Source organism: Patagioenas fasciata, chromosome 6, assembly GCF_037038585.1.
Source record: "Patagioenas fasciata isolate bPatFas1 chromosome 6, bPatFas1.hap1, whole genome shotgun sequence".
Lineage (NCBI taxonomy): Eukaryota > Metazoa > Chordata > Aves > Columbiformes > Columbidae > Patagioenas > Patagioenas fasciata.
In genome coordinates this window covers 23,264,179-23,289,719 of record NC_092525.1, presented here as the reverse complement: position 1 = coordinate 23,289,719, position 25,541 = coordinate 23,264,179, and the positions used below count along the sequence as shown (strand labels likewise).

At 39.8% G+C, this 25,541-nt stretch overlaps 1 protein-coding gene across 1 annotated transcript in view; it reads right to left on the bottom strand.

Annotated features, from left to right (window-relative positions):
- Positions 1-25,541, bottom strand: part of DNM3 (dynamin 3) — a 179,175-nt gene that overhangs the window by 42,114 nt on the left and 111,520 nt on the right. The window contains 1 exon segment of the mRNA XM_065842415.2: positions 16,648-16,759. Within this exon segment, the coding sequence (XP_065698487.2) occupies positions 16,648-16,759 (112 nt within the window).

Sequence of the window (25,541 nt, the reverse complement as noted above, 5' to 3'; positions counted from 1 at the left end):
GGCCAGAACAAGAGGATTTTAACACAATAGCATTGAAACTGCTTTTCAGCCTCCACAGGCTAGAGCACTGCAGTCTTTGAGAGCCCTAGGCAGTTAAATTGAAATAGCTCCGTAACTTATATAAACCACAAGGCTCTCTTCCTTCCTCCCTGACACGGTCCTTGTTCACGTTCCAAAGCAGAGTCCCCTGCCTCCAAGCTGGAAAGGGCTCAGCATCAACTCTCCCATTAAGCTGGGGAGTATATCTGGGAGGAAAGTGTGAAGATATTTGCTTAGTGGTCTCTGCACTGATCAACCCAAAGCTGCTCCTGCTGCTTCCTAGGTCTGGGAAAAGAGGAATGCAGCCTTTGAAAAAGACTTTTCTTAAGAAGCCACTGGGCACGGAGGCTGTTGTTTGACCACTTTCTTCAGAGGGGGCTGGAGAAGCACTGCATGGTCCACAGGTCAGTGCAGAGCGATCTAGTGGTGAGACTAGAGTAGAGGTGTGGTGTAAGGAAATAACTCCTGCTTTTCCAAGCATGATTTTCCCACTCCTGTCTCTGAACTGAAGGATCAGTTCTGGGACTCTTCACCTTCTACCGGCTTGTATGCAGGGAGGAGAGGGGCTTGGTCCTAAAGAATGAGTGACCTGAACAGCAGGAGGAGCAAACGGAAACTATCACGGGTTCACTTGTCACCTTCCAGAAGCCTTCATCCAACTTGGCAAGAGCGTGTAACCCTTGTGTGGGAAGAGCAGGCAGCAAAAGGCAGGTAAACAGCTGACTAAAGATCTTAATGCTCCTGTTATCACATGGGCTGCTGGATACAGCTTCCTTGTAACGAAGAAGGGAAGGAAAAACTTTATCTGAGACCCTAAAAATGAACATTTAAATTGGCAGAAGCAAGTTGAGACTGGATCCTCAGTACTAAGCACCTGAGACAATCACCAGTGTCAGCGACTAGTCTCATCTAACAGGTTTGCTTTAGAATTATTGCTTTAGAATTAGGCTGCTTTAGAATTATTGGAGGATCAAATGACACATTTGAGGATCTGCTACTCCAGCTAAATCTCCATCTCTGTCCAGTGAAAACTTTGGAGTGTTTATCAGAAGGGGAATGGTAAAAGGGGGTGAAAAGGGAGGTGAACTCTTTCAAATCTATTTTCTTGCTACCTTCCGTTCCTAAGGAAAAAAAAAAAGCATTCAGCTTAAATTACAGGCATGCAGACAAGCTCTCAGCCCCAGAAATTCATCCTACATGTTGATTAACAGTCAATCTATTAGAACTTTAGCATGAAAAATGGGCTAGGCTTCAACTGAAGATTGCCTGTAGCTAACGAGGCAGTGGAATGAACATTTTCATTCCAGCTAAACCATTGCTGTTCCTGTAAAAATAAAGAAATCCAAGCTTGGGTTATGAAAAAGACTCAAAGAACTGTGCATACTTACTGGCTTAAAATAATGTCATGTATTTTAACAAATCTATACACACAGGATATGTTACCTGTGAAGTCAAACATACATATCATTACATACACACAGAATATAAATATCTAAAGTGAGATCAGGGAGTGGAAGAGAAGTTAGTGACTATAACCTAGAACTTCACACGTACAGGCACATTACGGTTACTAGATTTTAACAGAGTTCCTGTCTCAGGCTAAAAAATTAAAATGTAATAACAAAAACACCGCAAGGAAGTGCAGCGGGCTGTATAGCATCTGCCTGGCAAGGCTGCCTGACAGCGGCAGGACTTGCCTGGAGACCTCCCTGTGGTTCAGCCCCTGGCGCCATCAGTTGGGCTTGAAATCAAAAGCAGTGGAAGGAGGTAATTAAAAGTGACTCTGCACCACTCTGCTGGCAAAAGAAGACTCCACAGCAGCCACCGAAAGAGGGTGGGAAAGGATTCAGGGGTATGTAAGAGAAGCCATGTGTCTCTCCAGCTTCAGTGATTTCCATTATGGAAACACAGCACTTTACAGCTTTTAACCTTTATGCCACTGAAGTCAAATATCAATTTTTTGTTGTAATTTCAGCACATAAAATGCAAACTCCAGTTTGGCTAATGTCAACAGCACATTCTCCCTAAGCCACAAGTAAGGTGCAGAGCTGAAAATGCACCACAAGGCAGAAGCTGAAAAGTGGAATTACACACAAATAACGATTGCCACCAGCGCTTGTGCTGGCTCGACCAGTGATTTTCAAGACTATGGAACTCGGAGAGGGTGCGGGGGAAGGCCACAAGGTTCAAACCATCATCCTGTTGGCTGCTGGAACAACTATTAAAAGAAATTAAAAGAAAAGTCAGACCCCAGAAGGAGCAGAAGACACCGTGTTCCAACACTAACCAGCTGAAGGAAAGTTTGTATAAAAACAATCACTTGGTTAGTGACTCATAAGGAAAGAATCCTTAAGCTTTCTTCAGGGAAACCCCAGTAAATAACACATCTAAAACACATGAAGATGGTGTTGTCTGTTCCGTTACGATACTTCGTCCACATGATAAAACCTTTGGCAGCTGAACAACCTACAGAGCTCAGTTCTCTTTGGGAAACCCAAAAACCACCAAGAACTGGCATGGCTGCTTGCAAAGTCTGCCTCATATTCTAGCTCATGTATGACATGTCTAATGCAAACTGGGAAAACATGTGAGAAAATGCTTTTTGTTACAGCACTGGAGAGGAGTACACTGTTGACTACAGGCAGTCATACTCTCAAGATATATAAATGCCTGGATTTCAATAAAGTCTGCAGCTTTTATAACTAGATGCTATAGATTCAAATATCCTGCCATACTGCGCCCAAAGAATCTGAATGAAAAGCTCGCTGCGTGCACAGCCTCTCTGGAATATGTTATCGGACACACAGCAGGCTGTGGAAGAAATAGCACTCTGTCCAAAGAAGGGACGGATTTAACTTGCAATGTAGAACTTCTTTGGCTAGGAGGGATTTTTCCTTTAATTTTAATTTTCTTTCTTTCCTACCTTCCTTCCTTTCTTTCTTTTTAGCGCAACATTGGAAGCATGTTGTGTGTTTCCAGCAAAGAGGCTTTAAACTCAGTGAAGTTCATAAAAATAAGAGAAACCACAGTGATTTCCAAACAAATGACCAGATCTGAACACCGTGACGCCTGAACTTGGACTGACTAAAAAACTCTACTGTTGGAGAGCCCAGGTAGGAATATTAACAAAAGCATTCTGTGTCAAGCAGAGCTTAACGTTCTGTAGCAAAGCAGCTTAGTTTTTGCAGATATCCAGGAGGACAGAGTGGAAACTTGGTATCGAGTTCTTAGTAATTTTACTTCTCTAATGAGTTTTCAGCTTGTTATGTGTGGATGTGAACATTTTAATTGGCACTGGAAACCTCCCCTGCCCAAAGTTATTCCTCTTCATACCAAACATAACGTGTTTCAGTTCGTGCTGCTCACCATATTTTCAGCTGCTGTAGATCTATAATAGACTTTAGAAGTTTTTCAGGATATAGCCAGAAACTTGTCAAGAAAGAAATTGAAGATTAGAAGCACTGAAGAGTAATTCTCAAGGGATTGTGGAGTTACCATAGTAAAGCAGTGTTTTTACCAAAACACTCAGCAACAAAAGAGGTAGCATCACTGATATTTGAACTGTAATTTTCCATTGTCAGCTGGGGGGTTGAATTTGGAAGGAATGGGTTATTTTTGACAGTCTTTCAGGTATTTGTGATTATCTGTAAACTCTGATAGGTACCTTAATGGCTCCTCTATATATGATGAAATATATTTCATAAAAAGCTATGAAAGAGCAGCCTAAAGGTCACCAACACTGAAGATGCAAGGGCTTCGCACAGAGAAAAAAAAAAAAAAAAAAAGCAGCTGCAAGTGAGATATAAGTAACTGCTTTAAAACAGGAGCATCTTTTAGGTCAAGTAAACCATTCCAATATCCGGAAAGGAAGATTCAACCGGAAGGACCATAGGCAGGAATCACTTCGCCTGGAAACCCAGCAATGCACAAAAGAGGAACATGTCATACTGAGAAGGGCTGTATCCTTTTATTTTCCATGGAACGGCCAAATTCCTGAGCCTTACCAGAGAAGTGTATTTAGGTACTTCATTGTAAATTTGAGTATCCTTGCTTTACTGATTTGTTGCTGATAGATTATCACCTGGGAACCTGGCACGCAAGACAGCTGAGCTCTGCTTCCAAGGACCTGCTGTCTAGGAAGGGAGACTGAAGTAGGCTACAGTCATTAGATCCGGACTTGGAAGGAACAATCACAGATTATTCTAGACACAGATGCCTAGAGATACATGCAATTCCCCAATGGGATCCCATCAGAAAATATCTAAATTTTGATGGGAAAGTGTTAATACTTGTATACACTAAGGGAAACCCATTCAGCATACCCGAGCAAAAACACAGACACACATTTATTCTGTCTTGGGTATAATCTTCTGAAACAATAATTTTAATTTTCCAAAGTTTTTCTTCTCCTCCTTGGTTAAACCAACACAAGCATGGAGAGCTTCATATGTATGCTTACAACTAAGCTACTTCACAAGGATCACTGATTTTAAATTGCTGGAACAACTGACCCAACAAAACCACTTGAGCAAATTTCCAATCCTACTTTAAGCTGAGACGCTTCTACCAGGCAAGGAGGGACACTCAAATGAACTAGTGCCAAAATTTAGAGAAGAACTGAAGAGAGTCTGGTAAATAAGCAGAACAGGAGGATCAATCGCCACTTGTTCTTAAAAGAAAGAAAGAAAGAAGGAAGTCACTGCACACTCCAGAGATGTTGGAGTGAGGTGTTCTTAAAAAACGAAAGATCTCACCAAACGTGCTCCAAACCACTCATAATACTGTCTTCCCAGGCTTGAAGAGAGAACTCCTGTGAAAGAAGTCACGGTCCTTCTTTACAGCATTGATTAGTAACAAAATAATCCTAAATCCCATGACCTGTGCTAGTCACACCAGTGGCAGGTAGTTTGCCTCAAGACCCTGTTTCCAGAGGTATTCAATGGCTAGTGACAAGCCTTTAACAAAAAACACACACAAGACACTGTTCCCTAATTACCCATCAATTCTCTCATGCCATTCTTTGACTGCAAGGAACCATGTTTTTGCTCGAAGTTTGTAAAACAGGATCCTGGTCCACAACTGCAGCTTCTAGACAAATAGTATCTACTCATAATATTAACAACAGCTGCTGGAAAGGCATCATGCTGTGGCTTACAAAAGAAACTGTACAAATAAGATGGAACTAAATAAAAGAAATATGACATGGGGCAGCAATCACAGCCCCAGTCAGACAATGCCAGGACTGGTTCTAGGAAAGGAGAACTTTATTTTAGCATAACTCTAATCAGATTACAGAAAGCATGGGAAAAAAATACTAAAAACAAACAAACAAGAGTCCCCTAAAAACATACAATACTAAGGACAACACATCCACTCACAATGGGTGAAATTCTAACCCTCTGGAAGTTGATGCCATTGACTTCAGAATGTCTATATTCCAGCCTTTCCAGGACCTCGACTGGTTGCAATTAAGTGATTTCTGAGCATGTACATTCACTCATCAGGTTAATAGATATTTCCTGTAGAGCAGTATAAAGCAAAGAGCATAGATAGAGAGATGAGGGTTTCAAGCTATTGAAGACAAGCGAAGGATGAGCTTCCTAAGGCAAGCGTTCTGATTTTCACCATACCAAGGGAAACAGATGGTGTTAAGGACTGCAGACAATGCTGTATTTTGTTCTCGCTGTCAGCCTTAGTTTTAACATTCCAGTCAGGAGTGAGCCCTTAACCAGAAGCCATTGCTCTAAAAGTAAAGAAGTCCTACTAATGAGGGTAAGAATTCACCTTTACATAGGGCATTGGTTACTTGTACACACATACAGATATATACATTGGCCCACGTACAAGCATACCAACTTTGGTTCATGTATAATCCCATAGCTCTAGACACCAACACATTTAAAGCTGCCTGCTGGTGTCATTGTTCATGGAGTCAGATCATCACCTACACTGAAGTCCTCAGCTTCAGGACAGCAAGGAATTATGCCCATAGAGCTCCTTGGTGCACAGAGCTGGCATGAAAACTTCACATCTCCTGAGTGTTTGCAAAAGGAGAGGCTGGAAGAGAGGTTGAGCTATTTGAGGACGCCTGACTATACGCAGTTTCAAAAGTGGATAAACAGGCTCACAGCAGAGCTAAGGAAAATCTAGCTCACAGCGCTTCTGAGAATTCACTATCTGAATCAGCCAGATAAACTTTAATAACTATAATTTAGAATTAAGGTAAAGCAATTGTTTCCAAGTAGTGGTCCTGAGCAACTACAGACCATTTCTATGCTGTGTCTGCAGAACACAGCTAAGGACAACTGGCCTGTGACTGGAAAAGCTTCTCTTCATTACATGGGGATTGTCTACTTCCACTGGAAAATATCTAGGTCTGCAAACCAAGCAGAGCTTTAAACCCAGCTATGACTGAATGCCAAATTACATTGCATAAGATGAATTTTTCTCATGGACTTTATCTTCTATACTCTGGGTTCATTCCTTTACCTGATTTCCCTCAATGCCCTTAGATACTCTGCCACCCAGTGCAGAAACCCAACTGTTGAACAGGTCAGGATAATACTGTGCAACAAATATGACTAAAAAGTTTGAATATCTGCTATTTAAATGGTCTAATATAGGCCTGACACCTTGTGCAACAGTTCATGGTAACTTTGTATCTACCCACCACAGGGCTGACACCTACCCAAATAATTTCACATGTTATTTGAACTTAGTGGCACATTCAATGATATCTAATACTCTCATTGAATTACAATTTATTTGATTATAAAACAGGGAAAGCAGAGGTCAGGTTTAAAAGAGAGAGAATGTGAAGGAAACAGACTAAGACCACTTGTTTCTCAACTGCAGGAACAGGAGTAGGAAAGTCACCAAAGAATCCACCAGATGAAACACCCCAGACATCTTTTCCTGGTGGAAAATCCCAATTCTCCAAAATTGTCATAGTCATTATATCAAGCATCATAAAATCAACAAACAGAGAAAGACAGGGAAGACATCAGTCAATCAAAGGCCACAATGGAGCTGGGAAACAGGTGGGACAGGACCTGAGGAGTGACCACAGAACATGAATGTATGACATCATGGCAGGAGAGTTACATGAAGCTCCAGAAAATGCAGCTCCAGAATGGAGGATTTTATGTGTAGAACATGGGAGTTGAGTCTGACTCGGCAGACGGAGAGTAATTGTAAACGTATTTCCACAAATAAGATAGGTAGGATAGGTTAAAGAAATACAGGATGAACTATGGATCAGACTAGACATTGCATATCTCAGTTCATGTCTAAAACAGAGTCAGGGAAAGTAGCACTCAGTTTCTCCTGATCATCTTGTTTTCCCTTGTAAATGAAAAAAAAAAGAAGTATCTGGCCGTTCACCAGCTGCCCTCCACCCTCATGTCCAGTGACTACATTTCCTGTTACACTGTACATGCTATGGAAGGGTGAGCCTGCTGACATTTTTGGCAGGAAAAAGATCTTTCAAATTTTTATTTACTCCCAGTTATTACTCACAAGTAGGTTTTTGTGCAGTTACTGACTTGGAAGACCAGGAAGATATTTTAGGATTGTCTCAAAGTCCCATGATACCCGTGAGTGTGTTTTGCCTTCTGTTTGGTCCCCGTGGTGGGTGACCCCGTACTAAAGGGGCAACGAGACCTTCTTGACTGCAGCTACTCCGAGACCTGGAGACACAGGAACTCCAGCTGCAGGTATGAACATCAGCCTGGACTTTAAAGGACCTTTGTAGCACAAGCTGGTGCAGGAGAGTCCAGAAGCACCTTTCTCTCTGCCAGCCAACCCTCAGCACTCATTGAGCAGGGGTGGGAAAGCATCCTTAGAGGTTGGCCACCTTCACTGCTTTCCCCAGGACAAAGCTCACTATACGTCCAGGCTCCATGATCTGAAATGTTACAACCACAGAGTTTTCACCTTTCGGCAGAGCTTCGATTAAATATTTCATTAGAGTAGAAGTCATGCAAAAATTAGCTGTGCCATAAAGAATGAAGAATTTTAAAATATTTTCAATATGCAGATTCTTTGCCAAAAGCACAGTAAAAAGCCCACCATGAATACACTACAGAAATGTTTGCTCATTTCTAAATTTCCTGGAGTTTGCTTAATGTCAGCAGTCCCATTTAATAGCAGAAATGTAAAACCCTGTGACAGCTATTGAAGCCCCGACCCCTGATAGGCAGTCAGCAGCTTCGCTGGGACTGGTTTTGAAATCACTCAGCCCGTCAGCCTGCATCTTGTTACAGTCAGAGCAACTGATGCAACACTATGAATCTCTCTTTCCCTGTACAATTTTAACTCTCTCGTGACAGCAATTATTTTTCTCTTACAAGAATATAAACCAGGGCTACTCTGTTTCTCAGGGAACACCAAGGGAACAAGGTCGCATCTAGTTGTTCTTTGAACTAGTAAATATTTATAAGAAGAAGAAGAGAGTTTTTATCTGAAACGTGTTTTCACATCCTTGAAAACGCGAGGCAGCAAGAAAGGGACTGAAAACCAGCCTGCCATTTCCTTTCCTCCCTGGATTTTGGACGGCTTTTGACCCAGTATGCGTGCGCATGCACGCTCACTCGCTTGGTCTGCTCCTTTACACCGTGACTTTGTTATAAAATACAATTAATCTGTTCAAAGCAAGGACTGAAACACTGTCTATAAAATTATGGCATTTTTCCATTTTTTTTGAAGTAATGCTTCTTCATTTAAAAGTTATTTTTAAAACTAGCTGGCCTGAATCCAATTTATTTGTAACTGGAGTGGATTGTTCTTTTCCTAGGATTCAATGCCTTCCTTTTCCAAAATATATTAGGTTTTTGTTTGTTTTGGTTTTTTTAAAGAGAAAAGGGAAGTAAAACCAATAAATGCACAGTTTACACTTCTGTCTACACCATTCTACCCTCTCACATATCAGCACAGTTTGCTTTTTAACACAAACTTTTTCTAGTTTAGGAACTTGACTTGAACATGGATTTTAGCAATCCCAGAGCAGAACCATTTTCAGTTTGAATCTGGCTGGGGCACTGGCAGTAACTGCCTGAGTCAGCAGTCCATGTCTGGGAGGTAACTGAAGCCCCTTCAGAAACATGGTCAAGTTCAAAAAGAGAGGATCAGAGCCTTATTACAATGTAAAGATACATATGGCTCCTGGCACTGTATCTGCATTGACATGTCAACAGCCAAGCACGAAATAGATGAACTGAGAGGGCTGCTGTCATGTATATAGGTAGAATGAGTACCCTGGCTTCACAAAGTTTCCATTTTCAAGGACTGTCTCAAGAGACAGTAGGACACCTGGTCTTCTTAATGAAGTAGATGATCTGGAATCTGAGTTTAGTAAAACTACTCCTTCCCCCAAAAAAAGGAGAAAGAAAAAAAAAATAAAGGAAAAAAATATATACTTAAATCTAAGAAATTACTATGTCACCAAGAAGTATTTTAAAAAATAACACACAAACTGACCTGGCAGGGAGAGTATTTTCCTTCTCCTTTCAAAAGGAATTCTGTTTTTCTTGAGAGAAAATTTGCACTAGATTAGACTAACTGACTTTATATTCAATGAATGTTCACATGTTCACATCCACACTGTGACAACTCCATTAACTGAGATGCAAATATATGGTTTATATACTTAGTTTTACGTGCTCTGGAAAGGGTATCAGTAAGCACAGTATTTGTAGTCACTTTATCCACAAAAAGAAATTTGATCAGATTTGTTTTTTCCAAGTTGAATTTTCTCAAATCTGATCTCAGCATTAAAGGATTTGATCTTTCAAATTAAGCAGAAACAATTAGCTAGCTCAGTGCTAAGCATGACAAAGGAAAGGTGAATTCTTTATATTAAAAAGTGTCACTTTGGGTTTTGTTGTTGCTCTGCTGCTCAAATGCCTTAAGGATTTGGAATCAAAATTGTATAAGGCCACAGCACCTATCTAATCTTTTAACCTAACAGTGTCAGAAGCATAATGAAAATGGATTTCATGAGAATGCTATGGCTTTTGCTGTTGTTTTCAAACAGCAAGCTCTGGAGGCCTGTTTGGGGGGAATTTTGTTTGTTTGTTTTTAAATGAGGCTGATGAAGATGCACAGCTCCTGTGCCTTCAGCACCTGGCCTGAAGCTACAATGCCCTGCACAGCTCTGTGCATTCTCCATTCCTCCTGCCTCAGGACAAGGCTGCCGAGCAGAGTTCAGTTTTAATATTAGTAAGATGGGGCTTGCCAACATGTGCTTGTTGAATGAGGTAGGTCTCCATTACCTCATTCTGCACAACCCTTTTACAGATTTTATCCAACAAAGCTTTTGAAGATATATTTATCTTCAACCATGTGAGAAATCTCACTTACGTTAATGATTGTACAACAATAACAAGTAAAAATAAAAATGATAGTAGTCCGCTGACAATTATAAACCCTCTTCACTTCCCCTCCCCCCTCTCCCCCCATTTTCTTAGGAACTCATTACTCCAATGTTTATTTTAACTTTTGTAAATCTAAGAGTGCAAAGCTAAAGGCAGAGGTATAAACACAGCCACAATCTGAATGAATGGGTGGGTACAGGATCTTTACACACATGCATACGACATAATCCACAGTATGAATGCCACAACAGGCAGCACTAGTAGGAGTGTTACAGCTCTGCTAGCTACCCAGTAAATCTGCACCTGCACAGTAAGGAAGGATTATGCAGCTTTGAGAAACCACCATTATCCTCAATCTGCCACTCTTCTCTTCCCTCAACCCCTTCTCCAAAACTCCCATGTCACCTCTCAGATTTGTCCATTTCATTTCCCATGCCAATAAGGGCAGAAGGGGTTTGAGTCCTGGCAAGCAGCTACAGGTTAACGCTACCCATCTAACTTGGATAATGGAACCTCCAGAATCCATCACAAATGACCTGTGTGAGACATGTGGGGAACACAGATGAAGGACACAAGAATTCTTACAATGAAGTGGGTCAGAGAGAAAGATCAGGATGGTTTTCGTAGAGCTTTCTTCTGGAGTTTGCTTCTGGCTGACAGCCCAGGCCAGATGGAGAGTGCTTCTGAACCTACAGCAAGAACTGCCCTTTGTGCAGAGAGAAAGGAAAGCTCACAGCTCCACCAATCCTCAAAACTCAAAGGTTTCTTCTGTACTTATTTATAAGTATCCTGCCTCGTGCTAGCAATTAACTCTGTTAGATGCTACTGGTCCTGACCTCCTGGGGTGCCCCACAGCTCAGGTCTCTGGAGAACAGAGCTGGTCCATGTGACTCCTGACCTCCCAGCTCTGTTTCTGTCAGGCCCAGGAGCACTTTGGTGCCCCATCTGCCCCCATTTCCCTTGACAGAGCATCTACAGTCCAGCCTCTCTCCTCTGGAGATCAGATCAGCATCCAGTGCAGCAGCAAAGTGATAAGTCAGCATATCGTAAAGAAACATTACCTTGACATTTAAGCGTACACAGTTAACATTTACATTTCACACCACCTCCATGCCATCAATATGTCACTTCTATTAACGCCCCTCCCCCGCCTCCTTCCCTCCCCCCCCAAACACTAAGAGCCCTTTCTCTGGGGCAGGCCAACAAAATGGAAGATTTTTGGTGCTCCTGAGTCCAGCTACTACGGAGACAGGAGGAGTAAAAAAATGATTAAGACTACAAAAATTAAGAAAAGACAAAATTCCCCAACCTTCAGGACATTTGAAACCCATGTGAGTCTTTCCCAAATATCCCAGAAATGCTTCAAGCTCACAATGAGATGCTACAGGCCATATTTCAAGGGCTACTTTAAACATTTGCTATGAAGCATCTTTTGATGCTCCACATACATCTTCCTAAGGGTTAATATACCAAAACAGGAAGGAGGGAAAAAAAGCACAAAAGCTGTGTAACTTCTTTCTTCTTTCCATGGTATGACAAACTCTCTCTGCATCGTATTCCAAAGTGTGAGATGTGCAATTTCCATTCTTAAGCTCAGTAAAAAAGGCATTAAGAAAAAAAAAAAAAAAAAACTAAGCCTGGGAACAGCTTGATTATTAGTTTATCAGACCAACATCAGCAAAACTGCCTTTTTATGTGCTGCTTACTTTGAAAAAAACCTACCACGCATATTTTCAGTCTCCCTCTCCACACCCCACACCCTTCTGCTGCTGTCCAGCTGGAACACATCAAGGGTCTAGAAGCCAAGGCAAATGTTGACCCCACCCTCCTCCATCCATTTTAAGGCACCTTCAAAGCCAATACACTGATCTAGTTCAGCTTAGCCAACAACACCAGCAAATCTGTTATTTAAGACTTTAGTGCTGGGTTTTTATAACTGCCCATTAATACAAGCTTTGATGTATGGTCAAAAAATCCAGCTGTAATGAGTTTCATCAGACTGTAGTAACCTTTCCTCAGAAGGTCTTTATTACTATACCTTCACAATCTTTGGTCCCAATACCGTTTTATACTATCGTTCTTACTAAACTGCTTTAAAAAACAGCACTCAGCAACACTTAGCACATCCCCTTCCCGAAAATTAAAACAAAGAGCCATTAATTGTTTTCTAGAAGACACTTTTGTGCCCACATTTTTAATAGGAGTTTGCTGTTAAGAGCATGCAGGCAATAGTTGAGTGAACCAAAAGAGAAACCAATATTCCTGACAAAACCCTTGAGACGGGATACAAAAGGATTTTGTAAAAGGACAAGCAACTTACTCTGTTGTTCCCCTTTGCAGGATGCAGCAAGGAGGAAAGATGGGAAAAAAAAAAAAAAAAAAGAAGAAATATTAGATACATTTATTTCACACGCATTCAGTCTAAATCAGTCTAACTTGTGTACAGTTCTGGAAGGAGCTCAAACCAAATGAGGAACTGACTCAAAGAACAGCCACTGAATTCTTTAATGAGATGGCTGCCAGGGGAGCACAGGACATTCACAAAGGATTTTAAATGTTCGTCAAAGTTGAAAATTCACACTGTTTTTCAAAATTTCTTCTCTACGCAAACATTCTGATTCCACTTTTGCTTCTTCCAGTGTAAATCAGGAGCAGCTCCTGGGAAGCCAGTGGACACTAACACAAGTGAGAAGAAAGTGAGGCCTGAAATGATCTGGGGATGGGAGGGGAGCCAGAGGGATTTCCGTGTGTTGGTCACACTGAACTTCCAGTACACAAAGCGACCCACTGCACATCTGCTTACCCTCGCATGACAGCCACTGCCGACGACATGCCAATGAATGGGAAGCTTCACAATCCAAATGCTTTTTAAAAAGCAAATATTTAACTTTTCAATTAGTAATAAAAACAAGGACGAGATGGCACTAGGGGAGGAGGAAAAGGAATGGACGGTGCTAGCAAGGTAAAGTGTGCAGAGCAAGTTACAACAATCATCTGTGCTATTTTTAATTTTTTTTTTTTAATTGTGAGTTTTGCCATGAGCTGGCATGAACAGTGTATATTATACAGTGGGAAGTCAGCCAAAATAAACACCAGCCTACAGTTGAGAAATACAGTCTGGAAAGGTTAGTCACAAAGTTGTCATTTTTTAAAAAAGGAGGGGTTTGGATGCATCAGTCCAGAAACCCAGCAGTAAAGTCAGCTGGTAAATGGATATTCCGTTTCAAAGCGAACTGGCCACAGTGTGATTTATATCAAGCAAGCTGACTTGCATATGCGTTGGAAAAATAAAAACACCGATTCATTGCTATCTGGGTGGCTGTCAAAGCCCACGTCCTGACAAAAGCAGATCTCCTGGGGGAAGGAGGTGACTTGGCAAACTGCAAAAGAATTTGGGGGCTCATAGAGCAACTTTGAGTGGTGACTAAAGATAGTTAACAAGAGCATGAATATATGAAAGTGAGTGTGCATCTCCATGTGCAGAAGGCCAGGGAAGGCAGGCAAAAGGAGGTAAGGAAATGGAGGAATAGGGTGGTATCTGGCCTTAATTTTTAATATATTAATGACACTCGTTTAGGCAGTAAGAATAATTTAAAAGTAGACAACCCTGGACGACTTCACTTACAGCATTAAGTTAGTACTAGAGAGTTCATATTAGGGGTAATAAGTATCGAGCCCCATTACCACTGTAATCATACAATTGTAAGTAAAGCTACTAAAAAAAAAAATCAACAGGTGAGAATTCAGAACAAACCTCTTCAATTCAGTGACAAATTCCTGTTTTTCCTGCCACTGAAGAAGGAACCCAGCTAGGGGCAACTGCGCTGGGTTTTCCATCAGAGTCCTTGTACACAGGCAGCAGCCCTTAATGAAAGCACACAGCGTCGCTTTCAAATTCCAGGCTGCGCACGCTGCTCTGGCAGTTACAGAAAGCAGGCCATTTCACCACTGCAGCGCTCCAGGTTTACAGCACCATTAATCTATTTTTCATTTCTAAGCAGCCATTTTTCTACTCCTGGTGCCAAACCTTGGCTACTCAAAGTTACCAGCTGTGACTTGCACATGAAAAGGAGCGAGAAAGGGGGGTGTGGGCAGGGGCTAGGGCACCTCTTTGCCTTTTCAACTCGGGGGTTGCAAAGCTGTGGGGAAGCACTGAAGTAAACGCAAGTTGCTGCCACTTTCTGGCAATCTCTTTTACATAAAAACATGGTCTCTAAATCTTCGAAGGAGAATAAAAGACTGGGAGGGTGTCTCTAAAACTATTTTATATTGTCAGAGGAAGGTGTGAAACTTGAGGAGTATGCACAGGATTTTAATGAAATGCTGCTGATTTTTATTGAAGTTCCACTGAAACTTCGCAGGTACCTTTTGCTTTACAAAATTCAAAACTTCAACATCGGACTTGTGGTTCATATTTGGACCCCCAGCCCTGTAGGAACAATGTGCTTTACAAGACTAGAGTAGCATCAAGCATCGTTCCTGAACAGTTTGATAGACTCCTGCGTGAATTTCAAACTACAGGGGTTTGGAACAATAATATTGACTCTTTTTGTAAAGATAATTCTAGCTCAAAGGAGAACTGAATTTTGGCTTCCTTCTTCTTTCGGTCAAGGAAGTCTCTCATCTTGTGTCTAAGACTCCTTTGACAGACCAACTTTAAACAAGACCAATAATTCTTGATAAACATATTTTGAATACAGAATATTTTTAGGGGGGAGGGAGAGACAGGAAGACAGAACAGAAGTTTTAGAAATCCAACAAGTTCGTCTTGTTTAAGGATAAATTAACAAATATATAAATATGATAAACATGTCACAGAACACAAGATTAAAGCACAGGCAGCCGCAACTTGAGCAAGAAATAAAAAAAACCCAACCAACCAAACAAAAAAACACAACAACCAACCAGAAACCACAACAAACAATACAGTGTTTGGTTCTGAGTAATTATTTAGGTAACCTCTCATAACTAATCCTTATAAAATGACTTCTGGTGGTCTTAGGTAGGAACTGATCTACAGTGACAGGCAACACACTGAAGAGTCACCAAATTTTAATTTTTTTTTTTAAAGGTTAAGTCTCAGATACCTGGTAGGTCTCCTGATAAATTTGTATTTGAACTATTCTTAAAAAAAAAATAAAAATCACCATCATTATTATAATCACTGTTTAATCCTATAATACTAGGAGAATCCAGCATATCAAGGATTCTCTGATTCATCTTTTGACGGTAGCCTTGCAACTTGGCATGAAGAGAGGAAGCTGAGGGTTGTTTGCATAAACAGCAGCTGGAGGAGATGTAGACAGAATTATACTGGAAGCCATGGAGGTATCAGAAGCATGAGGGAAATACGAGGAAGAGAAAGATGAAGAGACAGAAAAGAGCACAAGACTCTGAACTCAAGGGACCTGGCCTTCCCAAGGGAAGCAAGCGGGAAGAAGAACATATTCCATCAAAATCAAAGCATCATTTCTCAGAATAGATCTTCTGCTGAAGGAATATAGTGGACCAGCAGACTTAAAGAAAGGTGAAATATGCATTAGAGAAACTTTCAAAAGCTCAAATCACAGGTATTTTCGCTAGTCAGCCTTCTCTCTGGATACATCTCGTCAAACCTTCACTTGATATTAAATATCAAAATAGTCAAGTCCAAAAAATACGAAATGGTAGTTGGACATATTCTGCTTGTTGACTTTCTGTCTTTTCTGTTAAATTAATAGAGTTTTTTTACAGTGTCCTGTTCAATTTGCTCCACATGACAATTAGCTGAATAAAACTGCCTTTGGAAAGGTTTAGCATGTGTTTCATACACAAAAACCATGCAGTGAATCTGTAAAATAAATAGACATGATTGCCTGGAATGCTGCTGTCAGTTCTGTAATACAGAGCTTGATGGAATAAACTCTTCAAAGTACATCTTTACCTTAAGAGACATTAACAGAAACAATGAAGCTCAGGAAACCTCAAATCGCTCGATGCTTTTACTACACAGATCCAATTAATAATTTTTTGGAAGGTTTGGTTGTTCGGGTTTTTTAACACTGAGGTTTGACGCATTAATTCATCTTAAAATATTCTGTTATGAATATTTCAAAATCACCATGGAAGAGTACAATGAAAAGGCTACAATTTCTTGGGATATCTGCAGACATTGTGTTTTCCCAGATGATATAAATTGCTTTTTTCTGACTCAAACAGATCAGCTACTGGAAAACTAGTGAGCTGTTTAACTTACTGAGGATTTATCAGGATAGACACCGGCTCGTAGCAGAGAGGCCTTCCAGCTATCCACCTCCTCTTGGGAGTCACAGGCTAGCTCAAGGAAACGGTAATCCTTGTAAACATTCCTGGAACAAAGAGCACCACATTGTAAAACTAGCATTTTACTACTCCATATCATGCACACAGCATTTTAAATTAAAAATACTTTTGGATCAGAAATTACTTGGTAATTGTTTTGGACAACAGAGTTTATGGGACAGGTGCTTGTTTAATAATTACATGGAGTACTTAAAAATATCTAAGAATGCTACAACACAGCTCTGGAAATAATAATCATCTGAAAGCACAATGAAACTACTTACAATCAATTTTCCAGCTTTAGCTAAAATGGAGCTCTTTTAGGAAAAATAAAAAGCTGTTGTGATGCAGGGGACAAACACATAAGACATGCCAACAAAAGTGCATTCCTGGTGACTGACTGCTGCTGTAACCAATAAGTATCAAAATAATTAATGACACAAGTTTTTCCCATGTTAAGTCCTTTCAGTGCATTATATATGCTTTTTAGCTTTTAGACATGACCAGTAAAAAGAGAAATAAAACCACGAGAATCAAATATTTTAAACAAACCTCCGATGTCTGCCGTCATAGCAAGAAAATTGGGACACGTTTAAATGACACCTTTTGCAGGTAATTCATAGAACTAGATAAATATAGGGAATCACTTAATGGAAGAAAAGAAAAACGAGGAAAAATACATAATATGTAAGAAGGTGGTACCTGTAAATTCTCCAATAAGCAGAACAGATTTTCCCCTTATGGTTTAGCCATTAGTTTCCAAATTCAAATTCTATATACAGACCAGATCACTGTAAATTTGTCAGCCAACAGTCTTTTTAGGAAAGGCCATAAGCTTAGCTGACAAAGGTTAGGAAACCACATTTCGCTAGATCTTAACTGTTGCACAAGAATCAACGTTCCATTGCAACCAGACTGTTTTCTTTCCTTAGCAAGCTCTGGAGAAGGGGGGGGGCATGGGTGGCAAGTGGGTTGATGGAGATCCCTTTCTATAAGACAGCAACAACAAAGCATTCTTTGGTTTCATTAGGCAACTACAGAGGTCATTTCTACCCCGTATTTGGAGAAAATAAATTTGAATACACTATAGAACCAGGAAATAAAGCTATTATTATCACTGCCTAGACAAATTTCTTTAGCATTCAGGACTGGTGGGATTTCACCATCACACTGCCGGAATACAACCAGCTTGATGCAATTCCCACTCACAGAAGCGCTTCTCCCTCACCCACATCACCAGACAGTTCCTGGCCCTGCTTTTTGGGGCAGTCCCAGGAAACAGACGTGTAGAAAAATTGGAATTGTATGGTAAGCATTCATTCCTGAATACGAAGCAGCCATGACACCTAATCATTAAATTATCAGCCACGAAACCACAGTATGGCAACCAGAGTATCCTCACCTCTGCATAGAGGGAAATTAGGTATTTTTATCAGGCTTACAGACTGCATTCCAAACTGCAAAAATAAAGGACATACTCAGATTTTCTCATTGCGGTGACATAATTCTCACCAATTTCAGTGGCTCCATCTGGGACAAAGGGACACTAAAGGGTCATGTCCCATAGCTTAGGCAAAGACACCGACAGTATGAATGACTGAAAGCTCTATGCATTCTTTTATTGATTACAAATTTAAAATTAAACCTATTTCTTCCCTGACTTCAAAGGTACTAATCCTGCTTTAAGGCAAATAGTAGCCTGAACGATCTCGTCAGATGCTGTTTTCTTGAACAGATGACAAAACACTTGAATTTTATTCAGTTTGCAATATTGTGGAATTCCAAGTCAACAGTTACTGAAAAAAACAACTCATTAAAAATAAAAGGAGAAGCAAAATGAAATCGCCAGAGGAAAAAAAAATGCTTTGATTTATTGGTAAGAGAAATTTTTACTGAGATAAGTATTTTGGCTAAGTTAACTAAGCAGCTATAACTCCGAAGAAATAGGAAGCTGAAATGGTAAAAGGATACTCTCAGAAAATATGACTAAAAATAACAATAGAGTAAATAAAGGCTGTAAAACACAGTGATAGTGAAGTTCCAAAAATACTTATCTGCAAGAGCAAAACAACATGACACCAGCTTGTGAAAATATTTTTTCAGGACTGTCATGTTATATATCAAACTTCTTCGCGTTTTGTGACTTGCTACATCAAGCATAGCTGTATGAGAAGGAATTTTAGCCAACCGCTTTGAAGAGATGGGAGTGGACAGTCCTACGTTCCTGTCTCTGTATCAAGACTTTTCTTAGGTCTACGGACACTTTATGGCCAAGTGACTGATGTCACTGGCTTTCCAAGGCCTCTCTCCCTGTAGTATCTAACAGATTCACCATATTAGTGTAGCTAATCCTACTGCCTCCAACACAAAAGACATAAGTTTCAGTATCAATGAGGAAATGAAGGACACACGCCCTGAGCCAGAACTCATAGGAAGCTTGCAGCAGGGCAGGTAAATACTTGCCTCCCAGATCAGCTTCCTTGCTACTGGATTTCCTTTGCCTGCCTTTCTTCCGGAAAGGCTGACAGGCATGGGAACTTTCCAAAGAAAAAGAAAAGCCAAAGTAACTTCTGAAAAGAGTGTGTCCTTTTTCTGTTACTAGTGGAATCTTACAAAAACACATTAACATGTTTTACTCATTAGGAATCCACTGGTGTCTCATGGAAAGCTGTAAAAATGTTCTTGAAAACAATTCAGATTTTCTGTTTAGTTCTCTCTTCCACTTTTTAAAATTACTGAAGATATCAGCACAGAAAGAGTTACTACTCAATCCTCACCTACTTTCTCCGTATGCTATACTGCGAGGTCATGTTCTCATTGTCATCTCTATAGCAGCTAAATGGGATGTTATACATCAAAGAGAATGATATAATGCAGGATACCAAGAAGCAAAAAGATGAACTCTCAACAATACAAATCTTGTTGATAATTCAGCTATCTTTGAATCTAAGGGACTGTAGAAACAAACCAGAGACAACAAATGGGAACATGTCTAGAAGTACGATTTGGGTGCAACATTTCCCTTGAATATTTAACATTTTTTAAATGTGAACACGTAAACAAGGAAGCTGTGTGCAAAGGTATATGCGTATACCACATCTGCCTATGCTGCTTTCCCCTGTAGGGTCTCACCATTGTAATTTAATAACCTGCATAGTACATGAAAATCTATCTACAGTGGCATTACTGGAAGTTAACATACTACTACTGGTTTTTTTTTCCAGAGTGAAAAATACAGAAGGTTAACATTTGTTAACTGCAGATTTTATTATACTCTAGATAAATAAACCTCAAGAACTGCATTCCAGGAAAAAAACACAAGAAAATTGCTTATGGAGATGAACAGACAATTGGACTAAAAGCATAATTTCCAATTCCGGAATGGTTCAACACTCAGGTCATACGTTCTCTAAGCCAGGCTCATTACTTGAAGGTCCAGCAGTCACCCAGCTGTAACTTTGCTGACCCAACAATGTCTTCACTTTATTATTACCTTTGCCTCCAGCATACTGGATTCCTTTCCCAAATGTATTTCAGGGCCAAAAGTGAACTTTGTAATGCAGAAATGACCTTTACATTGTCCATAGGCATTTCTTTAAACCCCCCCCATTGTGGAGGAATCCTAACATAAAAATGCAGGAATTTGAAAGTGTACAGGAGGAAACAGCGTCGGACAGGTTTGAAGACTGAGCCCATCTGTGAGTTACTGAGATTCCTGTCCCCCTAGTTCTGAAACTTCGGCTGTCAACATTGCATAGAGAAGGTTTGACTGCCTATAAAACAGCAGAGCAGAATCCAGGACCAAATGGTGAATAACACACAACTGAAAATCACAAAGAAATAACTTTCTAGTTGCCTGCTACAGTGGAGGCAACACCAGTAGGTTTCCCTCTACAGCGGTAGCACATCAAAACTGTTTGTTATCTGAGCAAACTCAACTGCTAGGCCTCCAGATGTATGGTATCCCTTGCAATTTCTTAATACCAAGAAAATGTTATTTATTTATCTCCAACAAACCTGGAAAGATTTTTAAGAGCAACCACTGTAGACACATTACAAACTCAGTTAACATGTGTACATATATACTAATACATATCGACATATTAACCGTACGCATAGACAGCTTTTAGATTGAGTTGGATCTCAAACACTTAAGTAGATAAAGATATACTGTATATGCATGTAATTTTTTAATATATTGAGAAAATATAAATCAAGATTAAACTGGTATTTATTCTTGCCAGTATGGGAGAAGACAGAACAGCAATTACAGCACAAGAATATTAGTGACATTTTTAGAATTGTGCTTATAAGCCTCCTTAATCCTCCAAAGAACACAAAACATCATTTAACTTCAGCAGTTGCTCTTTTACAGGGATTTCAAACAACTGTGCCTATCATCTCAAGTAATTTTTTGGTAAATATCTGGTCTCTTAATTAGGATGCAAGTGGAATTAAAATGAACATTAGAAATCTAGAACCAAATGTAAATCGGGTCAATTCTATTCCATGAAAAACACAAGGGATGCAATTCTTAGATATTTCTTATTTGATTGAATTTGAAATAATACAAATTATGGGTTTCATAAATAGTCACCTAAAATGAAAAAAAAGTGAGAAAATAACAGAATCCTCATACTCCAAATATACATGCACAATCGGGAAAGATAATCTTGGATGAAACTCTACTGCATGTTCTCTTCTTATTCAACTTGCAACTCCACTGTACACATTCTGCTTATTCAACCTTAGTCTCCCATTTTAGACACCTGTAATTCCACAATGGCTGCTGTGAATATATGCACTATTTTTCACATAAGAAAGCTTGACTAAAATCTCTGCAAATCATATATTTCAAAGAAACAAAAATGACCATCTGCTCTGAGTTAACAGCAATGACTAACATTTTCTATCAAGGCGTACTATTTCAGATCAGTCCAATGTGAATGCTAATTAAAATTAATTACACATGTTTCCAAATATGTTTTTGTAATATCCAGAAAAGCCAAAGAGACAAACTCTGAGACGATGTCGTGAAATAATAGCACTTAAGGATTTTACCACCTAACTCATATAAGTGGTCTCCCAGAAGTATATGGATATTTTCAAGTTCACAGACACAAATACACAGACAAATCCAGATAATTTTCAGGTGAAAATGAACAGAAGATATGCTGATCAGTATAGAGCCAAGTCTGGACAATGAGGTATCTAGAGTTCTACATGTAATCCAGAACAGAAACGCAGCCAAAACTAACATCACATAGGCCAAAATCTGCAGAAGTATCAGTAACTGGCACTAAAATATTCCATAACTCCCTGCTGAAGAGGGTTTGATCCTTTTCCTGGTGAGGGATGGAAGTCTGTTTTGGAACCTGCCTTGGGGCCACACAGACACAAAAGCTGCTCACAGCTGTCAGAGCCCCATCACACATGGAGGGAGCTCGTCTCCTGCTCCAGTCCTCTGCTCCTCCGGATGGGGCAGGGGGACCCAGACCCTGCTGGGTCACAGTGACCAAGATGAAGTTCCTGGAGCCTGTGTCAAGTTTACCAATCATGACTTGAAGAAAAGAAAAAGCAAGCTCTTTTTTTTTTTTTTAATGGAATGGACTTGGGGGATAAAGGCTAGTTATTCCTTGGGTTTGTATATTTTTATTCTTCCTAAACATTGTACTCACCAGGATTTTAGAAGTTTGTTTACAAACGTTAGCAGCTTTTTTCTGGATTAAATTTGTGGGTTTTTTTAATTAAATAGATTCTCATTCTTCCATTTCTAATAGAAAGGCCTCTCAATAGCTTACAGTCCAGCTCTTCCTGGGGCTTAACTTTCTGAGTAATTCAAAAACAGTAACTAAACATGCATCTCATCTTAGGCTTTCTCCTCTAGCCTGGCTTCCATCCAACACGTCCTCTGACCCGGTCTCCTTTCACTAGTTCCCTTTATTTTGGCTCTTGCCCAATTTTCCTGATATATGGATAGCAGTTAACTAGTTGCTCTCCACAAGAATTTCAGTATTTAAAGCTCTAGTGCATTTGGAGTCCCAGAGAGAACTTGTGCTCCATCCCCTTCTACAGCAACTTTCAGCCAACAACATGCACCCCAAATAAATATTGTCACACCTTTCACTTAGTAGACACAAAGTACTTTCCTGGGTCCTTACCAGACAACAGTTTCTTGTGCAATGCGATTCCTGACAGTCAGAGTGTACTCAGGAGCTAAAATTTATCATCTGGCAGTTCTATTTCCAGTGCTATTGTGTGCCCTCAAAACTTCCTTTTGATCGCTCTCCTCTTGACATTCATCTGTTTCTCAGATTAAGGATCTGTTTCTACAACAAGCCTGCCCCAGACAGTCAGCTCTCATGCAGGGATGGGAGGTTCTGTCCCACTACCTCATGAGTACCGAGGAGCATTTAGCTCTCAGGAACCTTTTCTTGTGAAGGCAAACAAGAACAGCTCTCTGCTTTGAATTTGTTCCTCACATCTCCCCATTATGCAGAACCATGGAGGTGAGGAAAGCAACACCATTATTGAGTTTCATCTGGATCCCAGCTGGGCAGGAAAGTAAAAGACAGGAAGACTCAGTCAGTAGGATCTGGCTCTGCAAGGAAGGGAGAAATTCACACGCGGGTTCTGCTTCTTTGGCTCCAAGGAAAGGAATGAGTCTGAAGAGGAACAGAGCTTCCCGCTTAAGAAAGGCTATTGATAGGGACCCTCCATCAGGTAACTCTTCCTCATCACACAGTTGCTGCTTCCAGTAGTGTTAGGAAAGGCTTGAAAATTCATCAACTCAAACACTTCAGCCTACTAGTGTTTTATAACCCCAAAGATCTTTAGCTAGTAGAAACTCTTCTCCCACAAAAGAGAAAGAATTCATCTCTCCAGACTTGGAAAAGAGGTGGAAAGGAAGCTTTATCTCTACTTGTAGCAAAATTTTACTCGCCATTCCTTCTTTACTTAAAAGAGAAGCAGTATTTAGATGGGAGTTGTAATACAGTAATACAATTTGAACAGCACAAAAACTAGTAAAACAGTGACACGTGGATCCTGTAGTCAACTGGGCGAGATCATGAGAAACGACTGCTTGCCCTTCTTAATTAGGGAGAGATCGACTGTTGCATAGATCCTAAAGAGAGGCACATTTCAGACTACAGTTGTTGTCTCAGGCTACAGTACTTAGCTAAAAGAAAAAGCACCAAGCATCTAATAATTTTTACAGGAAATACAGGGGAACAGACAAGTGTTTGGAGTGAAATCCTAGAAGGAAAGTAAACTTTCTGGGATGAGCAGAATTTGTTTTGTTTGGTCTTGAACTCTTGCATACGAGTCTTACACATTCATCAATGGGGACATCATGCATTGATCTACAGTATGTGTAAGCACAGGTGCTGAGAAAGTCCTCTCTCCACCATTCTTAGATCTGCCTAAGAAAGTCAATCAGCAGCTACATCTACACAACTTCACATTATGTTCTACAGCACTACATTGACATTAGGTTTTTTCCTACAGCATCATTATTTTCAAATACTTTTAATATTTTCCACTCTAAAATATTTGCCAGCAGCTTACTATGGAGGAGAAAAGGACAGTCAACACAAAATAGTACTCAGTTTTGTGAGAGCTTTAGGTTTAGACATGTACTGCTTGACCCTACAGCTCAACTTCAGTTGCTTAAAAGCAGACTCAGAGAGATAGACACAGCCAAAAATAATCTGGAAAGCAAAGAGCACTCACTCTAATATACTTTGCTTTAATATCTAGTACTGCTAAGGTAAGTAAACAAGAGGAATCCATCTATCTATGGGTGTCTATAAATTGAGTAGATGGATCGACTCAAAAACTTTCAATACACTATTTAGTTTGTTGAAAAGCAAAACTCTCCCCCCACACCCCATTCTTTAAGCAATACTATATCTATTTCACATCAACAATTTTCTTTTTTTTTTAAATTTTAATTGGAAAGCAACAGGAAAAAAATATAATTATTTCACAATGCATCCTTTTAATAAACATACAATTATGTTCATTTCATGAGAATTTATCTTCACTGTGAAATCAATCGTCACAGTCTCCATTTATTATACATTACGAAGTCACATTTGATTCCTGTCAGAGAACTGTTGACTTCTGCATTAAATCAAAATGACAGATACTGTTAGTTTCCTTCTGCATCTATCCCCAAGCCTCAGCTAACTCAAGATGGTTTTTCCTTCTATGTATTGAAATAAGCATTTTCCTGGTAACTATATTTCAGAACTGGAAAGGCTTTCATAAATGGAAAAAATGCACTGCATAATCCAGGAAACTATTGAAATGTACAGTATCAGAAACATATGGCTGTAGCAAATACCTATGCAGTGAGGGGCTGGGAATGAAAAAGAGAACAAGCTTATTAAAATTTTTCTCCTAAATGGATTTTACTAGAAAATTAAAAAATACTTTAATTGAACGTTATGAAAGTTTACATAGTTGATTAAAAAAATGCTGCATATTATTGGGGGGAGGGAGGGGAGTGTCTGAAAAAAGGTACAAAATACTCTCCGTGCTATCATAGAAGCTGAACAGATGATTTTGCCTTTGTTCTTTAATGATTCACATCTTATATAGTAAAATGGTTCCATAACCAGAACCCTCAGTAGGCAAACTCAAAGAGAAAGCTAATTTGTTTCTCAATTACTAAGGTTTTATTAATTAAAAACCCAAACCCCTGCCCACCCCCCCAAAAAAAAAAAAACAACCCACAACCCAACCCCAAACAACCAGAAATTAAGTTAATTTTTACAATAGTTTTGAAAAGTAAGCCATATTCACACACAAACCCCACATTAA